General features: G+C 51.6%; 2 protein-coding genes and 1 pseudogene across 2 annotated transcripts; 2 read left to right on the forward strand and 1 right to left on the reverse strand.

Moving 5' to 3' along the window:
• On the reverse strand, positions 1-2,147 carry LOC149916728 (uncharacterized; annotated as a pseudogene).
• A 487-nt stretch (positions 2,148-2,634) lies between these two features.
• On the forward strand, positions 2,635-8,019 carry LOC149916729 (uncharacterized). The gene is made up of 4 exons (XM_090145751.1): positions 2,635-2,742; positions 3,737-5,593; positions 5,852-5,921; positions 7,844-8,019. The coding sequence occupies exons 1-4, from the start codon at positions 2,635-2,637 to the stop codon at positions 8,017-8,019; spliced, it is 2,211 nt and encodes a 736-aa protein (XP_090001877.1).
• A 552-nt stretch (positions 8,020-8,571) lies between these two features.
• Positions 8,572-23,713, forward strand: LOC149916730 (uncharacterized). The gene is made up of 6 exons (XM_090145752.1): positions 8,572-8,950; positions 11,036-12,250; positions 13,652-13,722; positions 19,431-21,287; positions 21,546-21,615; positions 23,538-23,713. The coding sequence occupies exons 1-6, from the start codon at positions 8,572-8,574 to the stop codon at positions 23,711-23,713; spliced, it is 3,768 nt and encodes a 1,255-aa protein (XP_090001878.1).
• The last annotated feature ends 299 nt before the right edge of the window (positions 23,714-24,012 follow it).

Below are 24,012 nucleotides of genomic sequence, written 5' to 3' on the forward strand. Positions count from 1 at the left end.
CTAATGCATCCACCCTTCACTGCCCCCACCCCGGTCACTTGGGAGGGGCGAAGACATCAGTTTTTTATTGGATAGCTGCTCAGGTTTTGCTTTCCAGGTCTTGAGCTTTTGTTCTGGCCACCACTTAACTAATTTCTCTAACCTGACAGTGGGTAATCCATTCATCAGATCTCACAGGACACCCTTTTGCCAGCCCAGTGTCCAGAGACAATTACCTTTATGATCAATATTCCGCCTATCTGTTTTTACTGACAATGAAACCCTTCCAGTCCCACTGAGCTTTGGGCTAGGTGGCCTGGGGGCAAGGCTGACCGCTGCAAGTCTTACTTCCCTTGGCTCAAATTTACTGGCGGAAGAAATCACTGACCCATATTTTCTTCCATAGTTGATTAACTCTTGGACAGCCTTCTTCCACGCCCATACGTCCCCTGACTGCAGATGGTTAGATGTTACAGTTCCTTCTAACGCTGCCCGGGTTCTCTCTCCCTGACACATAGCTTGTATCTTTCCTTGCAGTTGTATGCCTATGGGTTTCAATGACTCTGGAAGCCCCCTCATTAAAGCAGTCATTCTCTCAGGATCAACAGGCATCATCATAGGTGATTCGTGGTGTGGCTGCAGCTTTCTATCATACATCATTTGGAGACAAGCAGCCTTTTGAACGCTCTCTACTAACTGGTCGACTGTTCCAGTAATAGCAAGAGGGTATCCCTTTTCTAGAGGATTGAGACCACCTGCCCAATAGGCAGCCCTCTGTGTTAAGGACCAGGGAGCACCATTGTTGCCAGTAGTTAAAAATACTCCTGGTCCCCAGTAACCTTCCGCTTCCTTTTCCATTAGCTGTATCTGGTCTCCACCAGTGAGACTAACCCTCCATACATACTCATTTTCTGACTCCTTTGGAGAGCGGCTGAAATCTTTTTTCAATTTTGCTAGTTCAGTGGCTGAGAAGGGAATTCCTTTAACATTCATTTGAGGATCTAGATCCTCCCTGTTATTGAATGCATATTCGGTTTTTATCAAAGGGTGCATCTGGGCTGGAGAGGCCTCTAATTTGTCTAGCCTTGCCTTCATTTCTTTCAATCCTTCTAGAGGGTAGATTTTTTCTTGAGGCAAACTATGGGCGACAGTATCGCTATTTTCTTTATACCTTAACTGCTCCTTCAGAACCCCTAGTAAGGGAGCTGCGTCATGCTTTTCATTTTCTAATGAAACAGGCCACAAGGGTAATCCATACCGTATGACATGGTGAAAAAAACCTCAAAACTGACGGGTTTGACTGAGATGGGCAGCCACTGCTTTGGGAGAGACTGGCAGATGATAATTGCTTGTGAATCATTTGTTTTGTAAGTATATATACGTATGCATGTATTATTAGCACTACTGTAATTTCTCTCTTATTTTTCTGCCTTAGTAAACAGTTTTTATCTCAACCAAATCATTTTTTTTCTGATTCTCTCCCCCATCCCATCTTTTCAAATAAGTGAATTTCCAGATTTGGACTTAAAATTTGCTGTCATACAAGCACTAACATTTTTGTTGTATTATGTAGATGTATGAGCAAACAATTCTCAAAAAATTACTGCCATGTCTACTTTGCTGCCAAATTTATATCTTCATATAAATATTTACATTTTATAGACATTTCCATTATTCCACATATTATGCTATTATATATTTACATTTATATACAATTACTATTTACATTTTATAGAAGACAAAAATCCAGTGACACTATTTCCCACTTCCTATATAGTCCAGTGACAATATATTTCCTATTAATAGAAAAAATGCCAATATAGGCATCTGAAACTATTGCAGGTTTCAAATGAAATAAGTTTTTAAGTAATATATCTGAACAAATTTCCAGGAGAAAAAAAAAACCAGCCTTTTTTTCCAAAACACAAGAGAGTGTGCTGGCAGGATTTTAACTACCAGCCATGGTGGTCTCAATTTATACACTGAATAAGATTTTCACTCTAGTGCCATGGCTATTCAGGAGACGTGTGTATGCTTAACGGGGCTGGCTGGCTGCACTCCACCATGCTGCTCTTTCACTCTCCCTTCTTAAAGGAACAGGGATGAAAATACAATGAAGGAGAGCTTCAGTTGAGATAAGGACAGGGAGATCTCTCACCAAGGACCATCGTGTGCAAAACAGACTCAAGTTAGGGGACGAATGTAAGTTTCTGTCTGTTAATAGCAGACTAGAGCACTGAGGAACTAGAAGCAAACTAAAAACATTTTCCCATTCACTCATTCTCTTCCAAGTCGTCCCCTTAAGTGGAGCAGGGAACTGGGGCTATGGTCGGTCCCTAAAGCTCTGATGTTGCACCACACAGGGTCCCTCTCACGGCAGCCATCTTTTCTAAACCAATCCCTCACGGGCTTCTGACAGACTGCAGCTCTTCAAGCGCTACTCTAAAGTGGCTCCGTACCCCGGAGTCCATCCTGTAGAAACTGCCCCACGGGCAGCACTTCCCCAGAGCTTCAACACCACACTCTCCTCTTCAAGAGCAGCAGCTGGCCCAGCCCTCCTGCCCCACCGCGGCCCTTCTCCATGGCCGCAGCTCCGGCCCGGGGCTGCTCCTGTGGGCACAACATGGCTGCGGCCTCCTGCAGGCCGCGCCTACCATGGGCTGCTTCATGGCTGCAATGGAGATCTGCTCCGTGTGGTGCCCACGGTCTGTAGGGGCCGGCCTGTCATATGTCTCCTGCTTTCCTCTTCCCTTGAAACAGAGGGTGAGGTATCTAAATGGACTGTTCATACCCTTGTTTGTCTTCCTCAGCGATTGCCACTTCCTACAGCTTCTTCACGTGGTCCCTCTGCACTCTGACCACAGCACAACTCCCTGAGATGAGGCCACCCCAAATACCCTTCAAACAACATCTGGTCAACCACATCCTCTCTTGGGATGTGCTTCTGGGTTAAAATCTACTATGTGCTAAAGGCATACTGTTTCTCCAGCCCACGGTGGTCACAACACGTAGCACATCTTCATGCTGTGTAGCTTTCAGCAGAGTTGCTGTGTCCCTGTGGCCACGCTGCAAGCACTGCTGAAGGCTGCACACTGTCTTTCCTTGCTGCCCTCATTTGCCTGGTTGTCTGTCTCTTCACCAGCTGATTGCTGAATGAGGGTTTGAGACCCACTAGTACCATCTGTGGATAAAAGGTGTAGTCTCTTCCAGCCAGCCAGGAGCAAGCTATCACCCAGAGCAGCCACGAGGATTCTCCAAAGAAGCCTGGGAACAGCTACAACAATTGCTGTGGCTCTGTGTGTTGCTCCCAGTCTTAATAATCAGGCTTAATGATCTTCTTAAAATACAGTGTTTGCAGTGCCTCTGATATGAATCAATGTTTAAGAAGGGCAAAAAGGGCTGCTTACTGCAAAACAAATACTCGCACAGAAAGATTAGGCATTTGTTTAGCAAGCTTAATTAAAAAGCTCTACTTGGTGCCTCTTTGAGGATCTAAACTCCTTGATAAAGAAATAACCCGTTTTTCCAGTTATAGCTTCCTTTTCTTTGTAAGTGGTGAGTAGTTTCAAAGATCAAAAGGCCAAGTCTCATACGCCATCTTAATTTGAAAGATATTTTAACATTCTGATAAGCACAGTTTTGGAATGCTTCATTTTGTTTGCCTCACTAGTCAATGTGCAAACTTAGGGTAATTAAACAAAGTGATATTTCACAGTCAGTCTTTGCATTTAGACAGTGAATGTGTAAGTTTAAATAGGAAAATCTACATACTCTCGGGAGAGCGGCTCGGCGAGGAGGACGTGGCATTAGAGGCAGCAGACTCCCAGTACTTGCCCCGAGACCTCAGCACACACCGCAGATGTTGTCCAGTTGCAACACACGGTGGGCAAACTCTGTGAGCGTGCCCAGGCCCAGTGCTGCCAACACTGCTCAGGGAAACCTGGGCGTACGCTCCGCGACATCGAGGGCTGAGGCTCAGATTCCTGCCTCTGGTGGTTCCCGAACCAGGGATGCTGGAGTGCAGGTTGAGCTGCAAGAATTAGAAGAGACTGCTGAGAGGGAATCCGCAGGATGTTCACCTGGCAAACTGTGGAGCGCATCTCTTGCCTCACCTGATGAGGCAGGCAGCATGCCTTCGGCTTCTCTTCTGGCTGCGGACCCTGGGCCTGGAGGACACCTTGAGGCTTTGGCTGTAACAGGTCCTGAAGATGGGGAACACTCAACTTCTTCCAAGGCTGAATACTTTCCAGAGGAGGCCAATGCAGCACCTTTTTTCTGGCGAGCATGCGAGGGAGAAGAAGAAGAAACGGCTACCACCATGCCTGAATTCTCCAACCAGTCTCTGGGAGAAGAACAGAGGTTGCAAGATCCCAGAGAGGTCTACGGGGAGGCATATGGATATCCTCCAGTTCACCCAGCAATCCAGAGAATCCGGGATGAGGCGAAGAAGGACCAGATGCTGCCACACTGGAACATCTCCTGGCCAAATAGCATGAGCGTGCCCCCGCTGCTAAGGCCCCAAGCAACAGAAGACAGTGCCAGTGCAGCTGACAGTGCTCAGGGCACGCTGAGCATCTGCAGTGTGACATCGAGGGCTGAGGGCCAGTTTTCTGCTTCTGATGATTCCTCAGCCAGAGGTGTTATAGTCCAGGACTCGCAGCTAGAGTTGGAAGAGGCTGCAGAGATAGAAACGGCAGGACAGTCATCTGGCACCCTGCAAGTTGCATCTCTTGCCCCATCTGATGAGGTACACGCTGTGTGTTCACCATCTCTTCTGGATGCTGAGCCAGGGCCTGCAGGGCACCTTGAGCCTTTACCTGTATCAGTGCTGGAAGATGCAGAAAGCTCAGATTCTTCCGAGGCTGCAAGCTCTGCAGAGGAGACTGATGCAGTATCGCTCCCCTTGCCAATGTCCAAGGGAGGAGAAAGAGAAGAATCAGCTATGGCCATGCCTGAATCCTCCGGACAAGGTCTGGGAGAAGCACGGAGACTGCCAGATCCCAGCGAGATCAACAGGGAGCCCTCTGGGTACTCTCCTATGATCCCAGCAATGCGGAGAATTCGTGAGGAGGACAGAAACGAGCAGATGTTGTCACACTGGAATATTTCCTGGCCAAGGAATGTGAGAAGCCCCAGGCAGCGAAGGCTCCAGGCAAGAGGTGACGCATTCAATAATGTTGGCGCTCGTCAGGGCATGCCAGGTATCTGGCCCACGACATCCCGGGCTGGTAACTGGTTTCTTGACTCTGGTGACTCCAGAAAGTGGACTGTTAGACTGCCAGTTATACTGGAAGAGTCCAGTGATGACAGCGACAGTGCTGCCAGCACTGCTGAGGGCACGCTGGATGCCAGAGACAATGCAGTGAGAGATGAGGGCATGCACCCGCCCTCCTGTCCTTGCCCTTCAACACTGGAGAATGTGGAGGAAGACTGGGGATGTGACTCTGAGGAAGATGCTGCATCAGAGGCAGTCAGCATCACATCCAGCACATCCGATGAGCCATCTGGTGAGGTGGAGGCCATTTCTTCAGCTTCATCTGTAGCTGCAGATCCCATGACTGAGGAGCATGTGTCAGCATGTGAGGGAGCAGAAGATGTGGGCCCTCAGCATGAGGTGAGCAAGGTCAGCACCAGGCATGAATTGGAGGCAGAGGCAGGAGTGGTGCCTGGAGTGTGCGCTGTGGGGAGATGCCTGGAGATGCTGTCTCCTTTCCAACCAGCTCCATGCATTAGGGTGGACAGCCCCTCTGTTATTCCTGCCTTGCCTTCAATCAAAGGGGCCTGGAAAGGGGATCCCTCCCCTGGACCCCTGGCACCCACACCATCACCAGCCAGTGGCATACAGGTGTGTGGTTTTGTTCTCTTCACACAGGTTTCTGCAGAGGCTGAAGAACGTGCACAGAGCTCCGTGTGCTTCAGAGATGCACCGGAGGATGGCCCAGGTACATCCCCAGACAGAAAACAATCCCAGGGAGGGACCTGTCAAGCTCAGATGGCCCACCAAGTGGCATGGAGGCTGACAGCGTTCCATGCGCTGCCATATCCAGGCCAGTCCTCCCAGGGAAATTCCATGGTGGTGGGTGGCACGGCCAGACACCTACCTAGAGGAGACCAGGAGTGTCCCAGCTGGATCAGGGCTCCTCAGGTGTCTCACTGCAAAGGCTTGGGTATTCCCTACATTGACATCATCATTCCCCCTTATGAGGATATCATCAGTATACAGATAAATCCGGACACCGTGGTCCAACGTGAGCTTCTCCAGCTTCTGTGCCTATGCTCCAAGCGCCAGAGTGGGCGAGTGTCTGTACCCCTGGGGTAATCAGGTGACTGTGCATTGCACTCCCTCCAAGTAAATGCAAAATTGATTGTCCTCCACCTTCTTCAAGGGGACCATAAAACAGCTGTCTTAGGCATCAATGGCAGCCAGAAAGGGATGAGCCTGTTCCTGTAGGGCAGTAATCAATTCTGAAACATTTGGGGCAGCTTTTGCTGAAGGGGCAGTCTTGGCCTCCAGATGCCTGTAGTCCACTGTAAGGAACGTGTCTGAGCCATACAGTGTGGGCACGCCCAGGCTTCTCGTGCTCCAAGCAGCAGATGACGGGGCCAGTGCTGCCGACACTGCTTGGGGCATGCTGGACCTCTGCAACATGACATCGAGGGTGGATGGCCACTTCCCTGCATCTTGTGCTTCCCAAAGCCAGGATATTAGAATTAAGTACACACAGTAAGAGACCATTGACAGTGCTGCCAGCGATGCCAGCACTGATCACGGCATGCTGGATATGGATACCAGGAACACTGCAGTGATGGCTGAGAGCACGCCCACACTCTCCTGTTTTTGCCCTGATACTGTGGAGGGTGTGGAAGAAGAATGGGAAGACAGCCATGAGGAAGAAGCTGCTGAGGCAGCCAGTGTGCCACCAAGCATTTCTGGTTCTTCATATGGTGAGATGAAGACCATGCCTTCAGCTTCCCCTGTGGCTGCAGGACCCAGACCTGAGGGACATTCATCTGCATGCAAAGGAGCAGAAAGTACAGTCAATTTCAAGCACAAGGTGAGGGAAGTCCATGTGGTCAGGACCAAGTGTGAAATGAAGGCAAAGACAGGAGCTGTACTGGAGTGTGCACTGTGGGGAGATGCCTGGTACTGTCTTCTTTCCATCCAGCTCCATGCAGAAAGATGGACATCCGGGGTTACCCCGGCTTACCTTCATGTGAGGGGCATGATTGACAAACCAGGAGAAGATAACCTGGAACTTGGAGTATTGCTGGCAAGGAACCTACAGGGCTGGTTTTGCTCTCCCCTCACAGGTTTCCGCAGAGGCCAGAGGAGGTGCACAGAACTCCAGTCGTATCAGAGAGACATCAGAAGATGTCCCAGATATGTCCCCAAATGGAGAGCCTGCTGAGCCTGATCAGCCCTGTGAGCAGCTCGGAGGCTGGCAGCACTCCATGCGCACCATTCTGCTGTGCCCAGGACAGCTTTCCCTCCCAGGGAAAAGCTGTGCTAGGGGAGCACGCAGGTCCTTGCCTGGTGCCCACCCTGCCCCTTGCCTATTGCTATCTGTCTCCCATAGCAACCGCTGCCAGACCACATGCTGCCAAGGTTTCTGCAGAGGACAGAGGACCTGCACAGAGCCCCAGGTGCTTCAGAGAGGCACCGGAGGATGGCCTAGGGACGTCCCCAGACAGAAAGCCATCCCAGGGAGGGCCTGCCCAGCTCAAATGTCCCACCAACTGGCACGGAGGCCAGCAGCGGTGTGCGCCCTGCCATATGCAGGCTCATTTTCCCAGGGAAAACCCATGTACAGAGCAGGCAGGGCCTCGCCTCTGCCCCTTGCCTACAGCTCTCTGTCCCCCTCAGGTTCCGCAGCCGCACCACACGCAGCGGCTCGCCGCCGGATGCCAGCTGTCATCAGGAATGTGCTCCCAGTTCTGCGCAGGGTTTGCACCTGCAGCTGCATCAGGGGACAGCGAGAGGAGAGGCACGAAGCTGCAAACACCAGGCAGCTCCTGGAGATGACAAACCCAGTCCTGTAGATGTAGAATTCTGATTCAGTGTTGTCTTTATTCTCTCCTGGCTGAGTGCTGGGCTCAGAGCACGGGGCAATGGATCCGTGTGTCGCTGGTGCCAGCAAGTGCAGAGAGCGAGGGCGTGCAAGCCATCCCAGGGAGGGCCTGCCCAGCGCAGACGGCCACGAAGCAGCACGGAGGCCGGCAGCACTGCGTGCCCCGCCGTATCCAGGCCCACCGTCCCAGGGAGAGCCTGCAGCGGCCCCTGCCTGCAGCGCTCCGTGCCCCACACGCTGCCGCGACGTGCCGCCAGTGGCCCGCCGTCGTCAGGACGACGCCGAGCCCCGGGCAGCCGGCTGCCCAGGCGGGCGCGGAGGGCTGCCGCAGTGCGCTGCGGAGCCCGCCGGGGCTCTGTGACGCGGGCCGGCGTCGCGCCCCAAGGCCATTGTGACGCGGGGCCGCCGCGAGGGGCCGGAGTCCCCCGGAGAGAGTGCCGCTCACTCTCGGGAGAGCGGCTCCGCGAGGAGGACGCGGCTCCCCCGGGTGCGTGCGACCGAGCGTCTGCGCGAGGACGCGGCGATGAGCGAGGAGCGGGAGAAGAAGGACGACCGCCAGCCCGACGCGGGGCTGCCACGCGTGCGCGACCGCCGACAGGTGCGGGCCGGGGAGGGAGGCGCTCGGGCTCGGCCGGGCCGCCGGCGGCCGTCGAAGTCGCCGCCGCGGGGGACGCCGGCCGCGCCTTCGCCGCCTCCATCCCGGTTCTCCTTCTCCCCGCAGGTGGTGCCGCCGGGCGGCCGGAGCCCGGGCTCGTCCCTCCGCGGCGTCCGTCTGCCGCCGCTGCCCGGCCCGGAGAGCGCGCGGGCCTCCGGGAGCCGCCGCGCACAGGTAGGGAGCCCGAGGGAGGCGGGGCCGGACGTCTTCCCGCGCCGCGTGGGGACCGCCCTGTGCCGGTGCGGCTGTGGGGAGCGGGGCGGCAGCCGCCCGCGGGCTGAGCGCTGCCCTCGGTGCTGCGTGCGGCGCGAGCGGCGAGGACCGCGCTCACTCGGCCTTTCTCCTCGGCTTCTCTTGCAGGCGGGCGGGCGGCAGTTCCTGGAGTCGGCGACCGGCGGCGGTGCCAGTGGCCAAAGCAGACAGCCTCAGCCACCCTTGCTGCCTCGCTTAAGGCGGGCGGGGCTGCCGGCAGCAGCACCCAGGCGTGCAGCAGCAGCTTCTGGGGTCTGCAAGCTGCCTGCTCTGCCAGCGGCAGCCTCTTCCACACCATCTCCAAGTGGCAGAGCACGTGCCGTGGGCATCAGGGGCAGCAGACTCCCAGTCCTTGCCCCGAGACCTCCGGGAACCTTGCATGTCCAGGATGGGACAGCAGGGGCTGAGAGCCGGGGTGCAGCCCTGGAAGTCTCAGCTGTTCTCGGGCGTCGCAGTGCCAGACCCAGACAGAACTACGTGGTGTCCCTGAGCTGTGCTGCAGCCGCAAGCCCAAGAGCCGGAGTGCAGCTGGCAGTACCAGGGCGCCAAGCACCTACCAGCAGCCTGAGAACACCAGCAGGAACGGCCCAGGGACTGACCACCAAGGCTGGGAAAGTCCACGCAGCTTGGAGAGATGCTCAGGAGGGCAGCACAGACACTCGTGCTGCCACTACACCATCTTCCAGAGCAGCTCAGAAGGGCCCAGAAGGGCAGGCAGGCGGCAAAGAGCAAGACAAGGAGCCCCTGCCTGCATTAGTGCCTGAAGATGCAGGCAACCTAGATTCTCCCAAGGCTGCACACTCTCCAGAGGAGGCCAATAATGCAGTGCTGTTCCCAAGAGTGTGTGAGGGGGGAGAAAGAGACGTAACTGCCACCACCATGCCTGAAGCCTTCAAACAAGCTCTGGGAGCAGCACTGAGACTGCAAGATCCCAGAGGGGTCAACCAGGTGGCCTACAGATGTTCTCCAGTACACCCAGCAATCTGGAGAATTCGGGATGAGGCAAGGAGGGAGCAGATGTTGTCCAGCTGGAACATCTCCTGGCCAAATCTGAGCATGCTCAGGCTGCTAAGACCCCAAGCAGCACATGCCAGTGCCAGTGCTACCAACAGTGCTCAGGGTATGCTGGACACCTGCACCACAACAGTGATGGTGGAGGGCCTCTTTCCTGCACCAGGGGAGCTCCCCTCCTGGGATGCTGGAGTGCGGGATGAACCGCATGATTTAGAAGAGATTGTTGAGACAGGAACTGCAAGACAGTCATCTGGTGACCTGCAGAATGCATGTCTTGCCCTGTCTGATGAGGCAGAGACAGTGTGTTCAGCTTCTCTTCTGGGCGCTGGTCTTGGGCCTGCAGGACAGCTTGAGCCATTGCCTGCATCAGTGCCTGAAAATGCAGAAAACGAGACCACGCACTGTCCAGAGGAGGTCAATGCAGCACCACTCCTGTCAGCATGCAAGGGAGGAGAAGAAGAAATAGCTATGCCTGTGCTGGAATTGTCCAAAGAACCTCTGGGAGAAACACCAAAACTGCAAGATGCCAGAGAGATCTACGGGGAGACCTATGGATATTCTCCAATTTTCCCAGCAATTCATAGAATTCAGAATGAGGCGAGGAAGGAGCAGATGTTGTCCACCTGGAACATCTCCTGGCCAAGCAACGAGAGCATGCTCAGGCTGCTGAGACCCCAAGCAGCACATGACAGTGCCAGTGCTACCGACACTGTTGAGAGTATGCTGGAGACCTGCACCACAACATCGATGGTGGAGGGCCCCATTCCTGCACCAGGAGAGTTCATATCCGGGGATGCTGGCGTGCAGGATGAACAGCATGATTCGGAAGAGGCTGCTGAGACAGAATCTGCAGGACAGTCATCTGGTGACCTGCAGAGTGCATGTCTTGCCCAGTCGGATGAGGCACACACCGTGTGTTCACCATCTCTTCTGGATGCTGATCCAGGGCCTGTAGAACACCTTGAGCCTCTGCCTGCATCAGTGCTGGAAGATGCAGAAAGCTCAGATTCTTCCGAGGCTGCACGCTCTGTAGAGAATGCTGATGCAGCATCTCTCCGCTTGTCAGTGTCCGAGGGAGAAGAAGAAGCTATGCCTGTGCTGGAATTGTCCAAACAAGCTAAGGGGGAACCATCAAGACTGCAAGATCCCAGAGAGCTCTACAGGGAGACTTATGGATATTCTCCAATTTTCCCAGCAATTCGTAGAATTCAGGATGAGGCAAGGAAGGAGCAGATGTTGTCCACCTGGAACATCTCCTGCCCATGCAATGAGAGCATCCTCAGGCTGCTAAGACCCCAAGCAGCACATGACAGTGCCAGTGCTACTGACACTGTTCAGAGTATGCTGGAGACCTGCACCACAACATCGATGGTGGAGGGCCCCATTCCTGTGGCAGGGGACCTCCTATCCTGGGATGCGGGAATGTGGGATGTACACCATGATTCGGAAGAGGTTGTTGAGACAGGAACTGCAGGACAGTCATCTGGTGACCTGCAGAATGCATGTCTTGCCCAGTCTGATGAGGCAGAAATATCACGTTCAGCTTCGCTTCTGGATGTAGGTGCTGGGCTTAGAGGACACCTTGAGCCATTGCCTATATCTGTGCCTGAAGATGTGGAAGACTCGGACTGTTTCACAGCAGCGCACTCTCCGGAGGTGGCCAGCGAAGCACCCTTCTTCCTGTCATTGAGTGAGGGAGAAGAAGGAGAAGAACCAGCTATGGCCATGCCTGAGTCCTCCAGTCAATCTCTAGGAGAACCATCAATTCTGCAAGATCTCGGAGAGATGTACTGGAAGGTCTATGGATGTCCTCCAATTCACCCAGCAATCCGGAGAATCCGTGACGAGGCAAGAAGGGAGCAGATGTTGTCTACTGGGAACAAGTCTGAGCCATACAGTGTGGGCATGCCCAGGCTTCTCGTGCTCCAAGCAGCAGATGATGGTGCCAATGCTGCCGACACTGCTTGGGGCATGCTGGACATCTGCGCCACTACATCGAGGGCAGATGGCCACTTTCCTGCCTCTTGTGATTCCCAAAGCTGGGGTATTGGAATTAAGTATGCAGAGGAAGCGATCATTGACGATGCTGCCAGTGATGCCAGCACCGCTCACAGCATGCTGGATGCCAGGGACACTGCAGTGATGGCTGAGAGCATGCCCACGCCCTCCTGTTTTTGCCCTGATACCATGGTGGGTGTGGAAGAAGAATGGGAGGACAACCGTGAGGAAGAAGCTGCTGAGGCAGTCAGTGTGCCACCAAGCATTTCTCATTCCTCAGCTGGTAAGATGAAGACAGCAGCAGCTCGCCGCCGGATGCCAGCTGTCATCAGGAATGTGCTCCGGGCTCTGCGCAGGATTTGCACCTGCAGCTGCATCAGGGGACAGCAAGAGGAGAAGCACGAGGCTGCAAACACCAGGCAGCACCCCAGAGATGCCTAATTCCATCTTGTCAGTGTCAAATTATGATTCCATCCTGTCAACGTAGAATTCTGATTCCATCTTGTCAACATAGAATTCTGATTCCATCATGTCTACATAGAATTCTGATTCCATTTTGTCAATGTCGAATTCTGATTCCATCCTGTCAACGTAGAATTCTGATTCCATCTTGTCAATGCAGAATTCTGATTCCATCCTGTCAACATAGAATTCTGATTAAATGCCATCTTTATTCTATCCTGCCTGAGTGCTGTCTGATCTGTCACTCATGCATGGTTGGTCTCTGAGTGCGACTACTGGGCTCAGAGCACGGGGCAATGGATCCATGTGTCGGTGGTGGCAGCAAGTGCAGAGAGCGTGGGCGTGCAAGGGAGAGTGATTTGTGACTTGCAAAGTGTGAGCTGGCTGAGCCGGTGTGTGTGTGAGGTGGGCTGCGATGAAGGGGGTGAGGGGCTCTGAAAGGGGCAGCCCTGGTGGGAGAGCACCGCTGTGCCTGTAGGGGTGAGAGCACGGCCAGACACCTACCTAGAAGGCCCATTTGGGGCAGCTTTTGCTGAAGGGGCAGTCCTTTAGTCCAGACGCCTTTAGTCCACTCTAGGTCTCCATTTGCCGTTAGACTTCCACACTGTCCATACAGGAGAGTTATAAGGAAAGTTTGCAGATGCTATTATCCCTTGATTGCACAGTTCATGAATCTCCAATCCTCCTGCCACAGGCAGGGCCACCAACCTCCCCATTTAATACTAGTCCAGATTGCCCAGGGCCCCATCCAATCTGGCCTTGAACACCTCTAGGGATGGGTTTGATGGGATCTCAAAGATCACCTTTTTCCAACCTTGTTTCCACCCCCCAAGGTGGACTGGGTTCCCTACCTCTGCATCCGTCTCTTCTGCCTCTGGATCAAGCCTGGCCTGGAATGTTTCCTGGAAGAAAGGAGTCTTTATAGGAAGCAAGAGGGAGATAGTCACCACCATGGATCCAGCATGATAGTTCAGTCACTGATCTTCAGTAGTGGTGGGTTGCCGAGCATTGTTGTTCTGTTGGCGATGACAGTGACTACAGCGATGATGGCAACTTTTCAGTGGTAGTACAAACTTATTTATAAGTCCAAAGTCAGCTCTCTTTGGAGTGGCAGCTTCTGGCTTTGGGATCTCAGAAAGAACCCCTTTTGTTCCTTTCTTCTGGGCCTTGCCAGTAGATAAGAGGGAGCAGGGAGGTGCCCACTTGTATCTTGCCTTCACAGGATACAATGGTATCATCGCCCAGTCTCATAGCAAGCTGGAGTTATTTGGTCACAGGCTATATCTTCCACCAGTAAGCAGTCCTGAGCACTCCCTACCAAAGGCAAACAGCTAAAATTGTCCACACAGTGATGTTGATTGCCACACAGCAACACCCATCACTCATCTCCTAGACAAGGCAGCCTTATCACAAGAAATACCTCAGGAAGCAAGCTTTGAGCCAAAAAAAAAAAAAAAAATCAAAGAATTCTCACACCACCACGTGGCTCAAAGATTGCTTGAAATGAAGCATAAGTGACCCTCCATGGTGGTGAGGAAAAGAGAAAAAAGAAAGTAAGAAAAAAAAAAAAAAGTAAGCATAAGGGAAAAGAGGAGTGGGAAGGGGGGTTAAATGTTACAGTTGTTATGAAGAATTTCTTGGGCTTGGTTACAGAGGTTGCCCTGATTTGTTGGACTTGTTCATCATCAGTTGAAGTGGTTACAAAGTACATGGAGGATACAACTCCTTGTATAAAAGTTGAATCAAACATGGAGCCATACAAGAAACAAACATAAGAGTTGCAACAGCACAGGAAAAAGGATACGTTTCTCCCGTGGGCAATTTGTTCAGCAACATTTTCATTATCATTCCATTTTTAGACAACAATTAGAGTCATTCAATTTGCCACAGACACCACCTGTGACTCTTCAGGAGTGGTGACACGAACGTTCCATAATGAATAAAAATTAGAAAGTGAAAAGAGACAACTGTACATTTGGCAATAACCATACCTTTAACAATAGCCAATAATATTAAATCAGTAAGTAAAACAAATAGAGCTATTTGTGTCAGCTGCTTTCCCCACCCAGGAACTCCCAGTGTAAGCCAAGATCCAGATGGGAATTCTTCAGTAGAGGTTGTGGTGTTTATGAACACCCATACAATATTACACTTCAGTGAATTCATCAAAAGCGTATCTAGTCCAATTTGACAATATGTGGACTTGCCATGTAATGTTTTCTAAGATGATTTAGTATCACGAGAACTCTCCACTTGAACATTTCCAAAGCAATTCAAATGCTGAGAGATATAAATCTTAGTTTGGCAAGTTCAAGTATTGCTACAGTCTACAGAATTTTTCACAGGATAGTGTGTGCAGGATAGTCCACAGTATAAACCATCAAGAGGAGTAATCCCAAAAACATACACGTCTCTTATCAAAACTTAGACACTTTCCAACAACCATGTTTTGGATGGAACTCCTGGACTGGTGTGACACTGAAAAGCATCAGTGCAAAAGGCTTTACGATAGATTTCTTTTGTGCCCACATCTAACAGATATTAGATGGGTCTCTTGATTCATTTCCCAGTTTGTTAGGAATTTGGAAACACTGTGGAGGAGTCACATGCAAATCATAATCAGTTTGAAAAAAAGGGGTGAAAGAAGGGGTCAAAAGAAATGGTATCACTGTGCAGGGAGTACCAGTAAGCCAGGATGACCTGTAAGAACTCTGAACCCAGTTGTGAAATTTAACAGATCCAAGGACTGATATCAATCACCACCCACACTCACAACAATGCAAAACACAATATGATTGCAACCAAGAAAATGTAATTAAGAGGTATACTCAGTATTCTAGCATGATCAAATCTTCAGTATTTCTGTCACAAAACACAAACGGTTAAAATCAGCCTTAAAATTAGCCTTTCTGTCAAGTGCCCACGGGGATCTTCTGTAAAATAAAACAAGAACCAACTTGCCCTTTTTGGGCTTTGTAAATATGGTTAAAAAATGAGGGAACAATTGAGGAAGTGTTGATTTCATATTACTTTTTTCGGGGTGTCTTTAGCCTTCCAAGGATATTTGGTAAGGGATTCTGTTAAGGTTAGGGAACTGGCCTCATGTTAGCTGAGTCAATCGCACAGGCTGGCCAGGGAGATAAGAGTGTTTCCCTGGCTTATCAGCCTCTGGATCATGACTCACAGGGGTAATTGGCAAGAGTGGTGAGGCCTTTAGACACAAGGTGTTAAATGGAGGATCTGGTTTCCCTTTGTGGTAAGCTTTCTAATGCATCCACCCTTCACTGCCCCCACCCCGGTCACTTGGGAGGGGCGAAGACATCAGTTTTTTATTGGATAGCTGCTCAGGTTTTGCTTTCCAGGTCTTGAGCTTTTGTTCTGGCCACCACTTAACTAATTTCTCTAACCTGACAGTGGGTATTCCATTCATCAGATCTCACGGGGCATCCTTTTGCCAGCCCAGTGTCCAGAGACAATTACCTTTATGATCAATATTCCGCCTATCTGTTTTTACTGACAATGAAACCCTTCCAGTCCCACTGAGCTTTGGGCTAGGTGGCCTGGGGGCAAGGCTGACCGCTGCAAGTCTTACTTCCCTTGGCTCAAATTTACTGGCGGAAGAAATCACTGACCCATATTTTCTTCCATAGTTGATTAACTCTTGGACAGCCTTCTTCCACGCCCATACGTCCCCTGACTGCAGATGGTTAGATGTTACAGTTCCTTCTAACGCTGCCCGGGTTCTCTCTCCCTGACACATAGCTTGTATCTTTCCTTGCAGTTGTATGCCTATGGGTTTCAATGACTCTGGAAGCCCCCTAATTAAAGCAGTCATTCTCTCAGGATCAACAGGCATCATCATAGGTGATTCGTGGTGTGGCTGCAGCTTTCTATCATACATCATTTGGAGACAAGCAGCCTTTTGAACGCTCTCTACTAACTGGTCGACTGTTCCAGTAATAGCAAGAGGGTATCCCTTTTCTAAAGGATTGAGACCACCTGCCCAATAGGCAGCCCTCTGTGTTAAGGACCAGGGAGCACCATTGTTGCCAGTAGTTAAAAATACTCCTGGTCCCCAGTAACCTCCCGCTTCCTTTTCCATTAGCTGTATCTGGTCTCCACCAGTGAGACTAACCCTCCATACATACTCATTTTCTGACTCCTTTGGAGAGCGGCTGAAATCTTTTTTCAATTTTGCTAGTTCAGTGGCTGAGAAGGGAATTCCTTTAACATTCATTTGAGGATCTAGATCCTCCCTGTTATTGAATGCATATTCGGTTTTTATCAAAGGGTGCATCTGGGCTGGAGAGGCCTCTAATTTGTCTAGCCTTGCCTTCATTTCTTTCAATCCTTCTAGAGGGTAGATTTTTTCTTGAGGCAAACTATGGGCGACAGTATCGCTATTTTCTTTATACCTTAACTGCTCCTTCAGAACCCCTAGTAAGGGAGCTGCGTCATGCTTTTCATTTTCTAATGAAACAGGCCACAAGGGTAATCCATACCGTATGACATGGTGAAAAAAACCTCAAAACTGACGGGTTTGACTGAGATGGGCAGCCACTGCTTTGGGAGAGACTGGCAGATGATAATTGCTTGTGAATCATTTGTTTTGTAAGTATATATACGTATGCATGTATTATTAGCACTACTGTAATTTCTCTCTTATTTTTCTGCCTTAGTAAACAGTTTTTATCTCAACCAAATCATTTTTTTTCTGATTCTCTCCCCCATCCCATCTTTTCAAATAAGTGAATTTCCAGATTTGGACTTAAAATTTGCTGTCATACAAGCACTAACATTTTTGTTGTATTATGTAGATGTATGAGCAAACAATTCTCAAAAAATTACTGCCATGTCTACTTTGCTGCCAAATTTATATCTTCATATAAATATTTACATTTTATAGACATTTCCATTATTCCACATATTATGCTATTATATATTTACATTTATATACAATTACTATTTACATTTTATAGAAGACAAAAATCCAGTGACACTATTTCCCACTTCCTATATAGTCCAGTGACAATATATTTCCTATTAATAGAAAAAATGCCAATATAGGCATCTGAAACTATTGCAGGTTTCAAATGAAATAAGTTTTTAAGTAATATATCTGAACAAATTTCCAGGAGAAAAAAAAAACCAGCCTTTTTTTCCAAAACACAAGAGAGTGTGCTGGCAGGATTTTAACTACCAGCCATGGTGGTCTCAATTTATACACTGAATAAGATTTTCACTCTAGTGCCATGGCTATTCAGGAGACGTGTGTATGCTTAACGGGGCTGGCTGGCTGCACTCCACCATGCTGCTCTTTCACTCTCCCTTCTTAAAGGAACAGGGATGAAAATACAATGAAGGAGAGCTTCAGTTGAGATAAGGACAGGGAGATCTCTCACCAAGGACCATCGTGTGCAAAACAGACTCAAGTTAGGGGACGAATGTAAGTTTCTGTCTGTTAATAGCAGACTAGAGCACTGAGGAACTAGAAGCAAACTAAAAACATTTTCCCATTCACTCATTCTCTTCCAAGTCGTCCCCTTAAGTGGAGCAGGGAACTGGGGCTATGGTCGGTCCCTAAAGCTCTGATGTTGCACCACACAGGGTCCCTCTCACGGCAGCCATCTTTTCTAAACCAATCCCTCACGGGCTTCTGACAGACTGCAGCTCTTCAAGCGCTACTCTAAAGTGGCTCCGTACCCCGGAGTCCATCCTGTAGAAACTGCCCCACGGGCAGCACTTCCCCAGAGCTTCAACACCACACTCTCCTCTTCAAGAGCAGCAGCTGGCCCAGCCCTCCTGCCCCACCGCGGCCCTTCTCCATGGCCGCAGCTCCGGCCCGGGGCTGCTCCTGTGGGCACAACATGGCTGCGGCCTCCTGCAGGCCGCGCCTACCATGGGCTGCTTCATGGCTGCAATGGAGATCTGCTCCGTGTGGTGCCCACGGTCTGTAGGGGCCGGCCTGTCATATGTCTCCTGCTTTCCTCTTCCCTTGAAACAGAGGGTGAGGTATCTAAATGGACTGTTCATACCCTTGTTTGTCTTCCTCAGCGATTGCCACTTCCTACAGCTTCTTCACGTGGTCCCTCTGCACTCTGACCACAGCACAACTCCCTGAGATGAGGCCACCCCAAATACCCTTCAAACAACATCTGGTCAACCACATCCTCTCTTGGGATGTGCTTCTGGGTTAAAATCTACTATGTGCTAAAGGCATACTGTTTCTCCAGCCCACGGTGGTCACAACACGTAGCACATCTTCATGCTGTGTAGCTTTCAGCAGAGTTGCTGTGTCCCTGTGGCCACGCTGCAAGCACTGCTGAAGGCTGCACACTGTCTTTCCTTGCTGCCCTCATTTGCCTGGTTGTCTGTCTCTTCACCAGCTGATTGCTGAATGAGGGTTTGAGACCCACTAGTACCATCTGTGGATAAAAGGTGTAGTCTCTTCCAGCCAGCCAGGAGCAAGCTATCACCCAGAGCAGCCACGAGGATTCTCCAAAGAAGCCTGGGAACAGCTACAACAATTGCTGTGGCTCTGTGTGTTGCTCCCAGTCTTAATAATCAGGCTTAATGATCTTCTTAAAATACAGTGTTTGCAGTGCCTCTGATATGAATCAATGTTTAAGAAGGGCAAAAAGGGCTGCTTACTGCAAAACAAATACTCGCACAGAAAGATTAGGCATTTGTTTAGCAAGCTTAATTAAAAAGCTCTACTTGGTGCCTCTTTGAGGATCTAAACTCCTTGATAAAGAAATAACCCGTTTTTCCAGTTATAGCTTCCTTTTCTTTGTAAGTGGTGAGTAGTTTCAAAGATCAAAAGGCCAAGTCTCATACGCCATCTTAATTTGAAAGATATTTTAACATTCTGATAAGCACAGTTTTGGAATGCTTCATTTTGTTTGCCTCACTAGTCAATGTGCAAACTTAGGGTAATTAAACAAAGTGATATTTCACAGTCAGTCTTTGCATTTAGACAGTGAATGTGTAAGTTTAAATAGGAAAATCTACATACTCTCGGGAGAGCGGCTCGGCGAGGAGGACGTGGCATTAGAGGCAGCAGACTCCCAGTACTTGCCCCGAGACCTCAGCACACACCGCAGATGTTGTCCAGTTGCAACACACGGTGGGCAAACTCTGTGAGCGTGCCCAGGCCCAGTGCTGCCAACACTGCTCAGGGAAACCTGGGCGTACGCTCCGCGACATCGAGGGCTGAGGCTCAGATTCCTGCCTCTGGTGGTTCCCGAACCAGGGATGCTGGAGTGCAGGTTGAGCTGCAAGAATTAGAAGAGACTGCTGAGAGGGAATCCGCAGGATGTTCACCTGGCAAACTGTGGAGCGCATCTCTTGCCTCACCTGATGAGGCAGGCAGCATGCCTTCGGCTTCTCTTCTGGCTGCGGACCCTGGGCCTGGAGGACACCTTGAGGCTTTGGCTGTAACAGGTCCTGAAGATGGGGAACACTCAACTTCTTCCAAGGCTGAATACTTTCCAGAGGAGGCCAATGCAGCACCTTTTTTCTGGCGAGCATGCGAGGGAGAAGAAGAAGAAACGGCTACCACCATGCCTGAATTCTCCAACCAGTCTCTGGGAGAAGAACAGAGGTTGCAAGATCCCAGAGAGGTCTACGGGGAGGCATATGGATATCCTCCAGTTCACCCAGCAATCCAGAGAATCCGGGATGAGGCGAAGAAGGACCAGATGCTGCCACACTGGAACATCTCCTGGCCAAATAGCATGAGCGTGCCCCCGCTGCTAAGGCCCCAAGCAACAGAAGACAGTGCCAGTGCAGCTGACAGTGCTCAGGGCACGCTGAGCATCTGCAGTGTGACATCGAGGGCTGAGGGCCAGTTTTCTGCTTCTGATGATTCCTCAGCCAGAGGTGTTATAGTCCAGGACTCGCAGCTAGAGTTGGAAGAGGCTGCAGAGATAGAAACGGCAGGACAGTCATCTGGCACCCTGCAAGTTGCATCTCTTGCCCCATCTGATGAGGTACACGCTGTGTGTTCACCATCTCTTCTGGATGCTGAGCCAGGGCCTGCAGGGCACCTTGAGCCTTTACCTGTATCAGTGCTGGAAGATGCAGAAAGCTCAGATTCTTCCGAGGCTGCAAGCTCTGCAGAGGAGACTGATGCAGTATCGCTCCCCTTGCCAATGTCCAAGGGAGGAGAAAGAGAAGAATCAGCTATGGCCATGCCTGAATCCTCCGGACAAGGTCTGGGAGAAGCACGGAGACTGCCAGATCCCAGCGAGATCAACAGGGAGCCCTCTGGGTACTCTCCTATGATCCCAGCAATGCGGAGAATTCGTGAGGAGGACAGAAACGAGCAGATGTTGTCACACTGGAATATTTCCTGGCCAAGGAATGTGAGAAGCCCCAGGCAGCGAAGGCTCCAGGCAAGAGGTGACGCATTCAATAATGTTGGCGCTCGTCAGGGCATGCCAGGTATCTGGCCCACGACATCCCGGGCTGGTAACTGGTTTCTTGACTCTGGTGACTCCAGAAAGTGGACTGTTAGACTGCCAGTTATACTGGAAGAGTCCAGTGATGACAGCGACAGTGCTGCCAGCACTGCTGAGGGCACGCTGGATGCCAGAGACAATGCAGTGAGAGATGAGGGCATGCACCCGCCCTCCTGTCCTTGCCCTTCAACACTGGAGAATGTGGAGGAAGACTGGGGATGTGACTCTGAGGAAGATGCTGCATCAGAGGCAGTCAGCATCACATCCAGCACATCCGATGAGCCATCTGGTGAGGTGGAGGCCATTTCTTCAGCTTCATCTGTAGCTGCAGATCCCATGACTGAGGAGCATGTGTCAGCATGTGAGGGAGCAGAAGATGTGGGCCCTCAGCATGAGGTGAGCAAGGTCAGCACCAGGCATGAATTGGAGGCAGAGGCAGGAGTGGTGCCTGGAGTGTGCGCTGTGGGGAGATGCCTGGAGATGCTGTCTCCTTTCCAACCAGCTCCATGCATTAGGGTGGACAGCCCCTCTGTTATTCCTGCCTTGCCTTCAATCAAAGGGGCCTGGAAAGGGGATCCCTCCCCTGGACCCCTGGCACCCACACCATCACCAGCCAGTGGCATACAGGTGTGTGGTTTTGTTCTCTTCACACAGGTTTCTGCAGAGGCTGAAGAACGTGCACAGAGCTCCGTGTGCTTCAGAGATGCACCGGAGGATGGCCCAGGTACATCCCCAGACAGAAAACAATCCCAGGGAGGGACCTGTCAAGCTCAGATGGCCCACCAAGTGGCATGGAGGCTGACAGCGTTCCATGCGCTGCCATATCCAGGCCAGTCCTCCCAGGGAAATTCCATGGTGGTGGGTGGCACGGCCAGACACCTACCTAGAGGAGACCAGGAGTGTCCCAGCTGGATCAGGGCTCCTCAGGTGTCTCACTGCAAAGGCTTGGGTATTCCCTACATTGACATCATCATTCCCCCTTATGAGGATATCATCAGTATACAGATAAATCCGGACACCGTGGTCCAACGTGAGCTTCTCCAGCTTCTGTGCCTATGCTCCAAGCGCCAGAGTGGGCGAGTGTCTGTACCCCTGGGGTAATCAGGTGACTGTGCATTGCACTCCCTCCAAGTAAATGCAAAATTGATTGTCCTCCACCTTCTTCAAGGGGACCATAAAACAGCTGTCTTAGGCATCAATGGCAGCCAGAAAGGGATGAGCCTGTTCCTGTAGGGCAGTAATCAATTCTGAAACATTTGGGGCAGCTTTTGCTGAAGGGGCAGTCTTGGCCTCCAGATGCCTGTAGTCCACTGTAAGGAACGTGTCTGAGCCATACAGTGTGGGCACGCCCAGGCTTCTCGTGCTCCAAGCAGCAGATGACGGGGCCAGTGCTGCCGACACTGCTTGGGGCATGCTGGACCTCTGCAACATGACATCGAGGGTGGATGGCCACTTCCCTGCATCTTGTGCTTCCCAAAGCCAGGATATTAGAATTAAGTACACACAGTAAGAGACCATTGACAGTGCTGCCAGCGATGCCAGCACTGATCACGGCATGCTGGATATGGATACCAGGAACACTGCAGTGATGGCTGAGAGCACGCCCACACTCTCCTGTTTTTGCCCTGATACTGTGGAGGGTGTGGAAGAAGAATGGGAAGACAGCCATGAGGAAGAAGCTGCTGAGGCAGCCAGTGTGCCACCAAGCATTTCTGGTTCTTCATATGGTGAGATGAAGACCATGCCTTCAGCTTCCCCTGTGGCTGCAGGACCCAGACCTGAGGGACATTCATCTGCATGCAAAGGAGCAGAAAGTACAGTCAATTTCAAGCACAAGGTGAGGGAAGTCCATGTGGTCAGGACCAAGTGTGAAATGAAGGCAAAGACAGGAGCTGTACTGGAGTGTGCACTGTGGGGAGATGCCTGGTACTGTCTTCTTTCCATCCAGCTCCATGCAGAAAGATGGACATCCGGGGTTACCCCGGCTTACCTTCATGTGAGGGGCATGATTGACAAACCAGGAGAAGATAACCTGGAACTTGGAGTATTGCTGGCAAGGAACCTACAGGGCTGGTTTTGCTCTCCCCTCACAGGTTTCCGCAGAGGCCAGAGGAGGTGCACAGAACTCCAGTCGTATCAGAGAGACATCAGAAGATGTCCCAGATATGTCCCCAAATGGAGAGCCTGCTGAGCCTGATCAGCCCTGTGAGCAGCTCGGAGGCTGGCAGCACTCCATGCGCACCATTCTGCTGTGCCCAGGACAGCTTTCCCTCCCAGGGAAAAGCTGTGCTAGGGGAGCACGCAGGTCCTTGCCTGGTGCCCACCCTGCCCCTTGCCTATTGCTATCTGTCTCCCATAGCAACCGCTGCCAGACCACATGCTGCCAAGGTTTCTGCAGAGGACAGAGGACCTGCACAGAGCCCCAGGTGCTTCAGAGAGGCACCGGAGGATGGCCTAGGGACGTCCCCAGACAGAAAGCCATCCCAGGGAGGGCCTGCCCAGCTCAAATGTCCCACCAACTGGCACGGAGGCCAGCAGCGGTGTGCGCCCTGCCATATGCAGGCTCATTTTCCCAGGGAAAACCCATGTACAGAGCAGGCAGGGCCTCGCCTCTGCCCCTTGCCTACAGCTCTCTGTCCCCCTCAGGTTCCGCAGCCGCACCACACGCAGCGGCTCGCCGCCGGATGCCAGCTGTCATCAGGAATGTGCTCCCAGTTCTGCGCAGGGTTTGCACCTGCAGCTGCATCAGGGGACAGCGAGAGGAGAGGCACGAAGCTGCAAACACCAGGCAGCTCCTGGAGATGACAAACCCAGTCCTGTAGATGTAGAATTCTGATTCAGTGTTGTCTTTATTCTCTCCTGGCTGAGTGCTGGGCTCAGAGCACGGGGCAATGGATCCGTGTGTCGCTGGTGCCAGCAAGTGCAGAGAGCGAGGGCGTGCAAGCCATCCCAGGGAGGGCCTGCCCAGCGCAGACGGCCACGAAGCAGCACGGAGGCCGGCAGCACTGCGTGCCCCGCCGTATCCAGGCCCACCGTCCCAGGGAGAGCCTGCAGCGGCCCCTGCCTGCAGCGCTCCGTGCCCCACACGCTGCCGCGACGTGCCGCCAGTGGCCCGCCGTCG

Source organism: Phasianus colchicus, chromosome 9 (assembly GCF_987193195.1).
Source record: "Phasianus colchicus chromosome 9, bPhaCol1.hap1.1, whole genome shotgun sequence".
Classification (NCBI taxonomy): Eukaryota; Metazoa; Chordata; class Aves; order Galliformes; family Phasianidae; genus Phasianus; species Phasianus colchicus.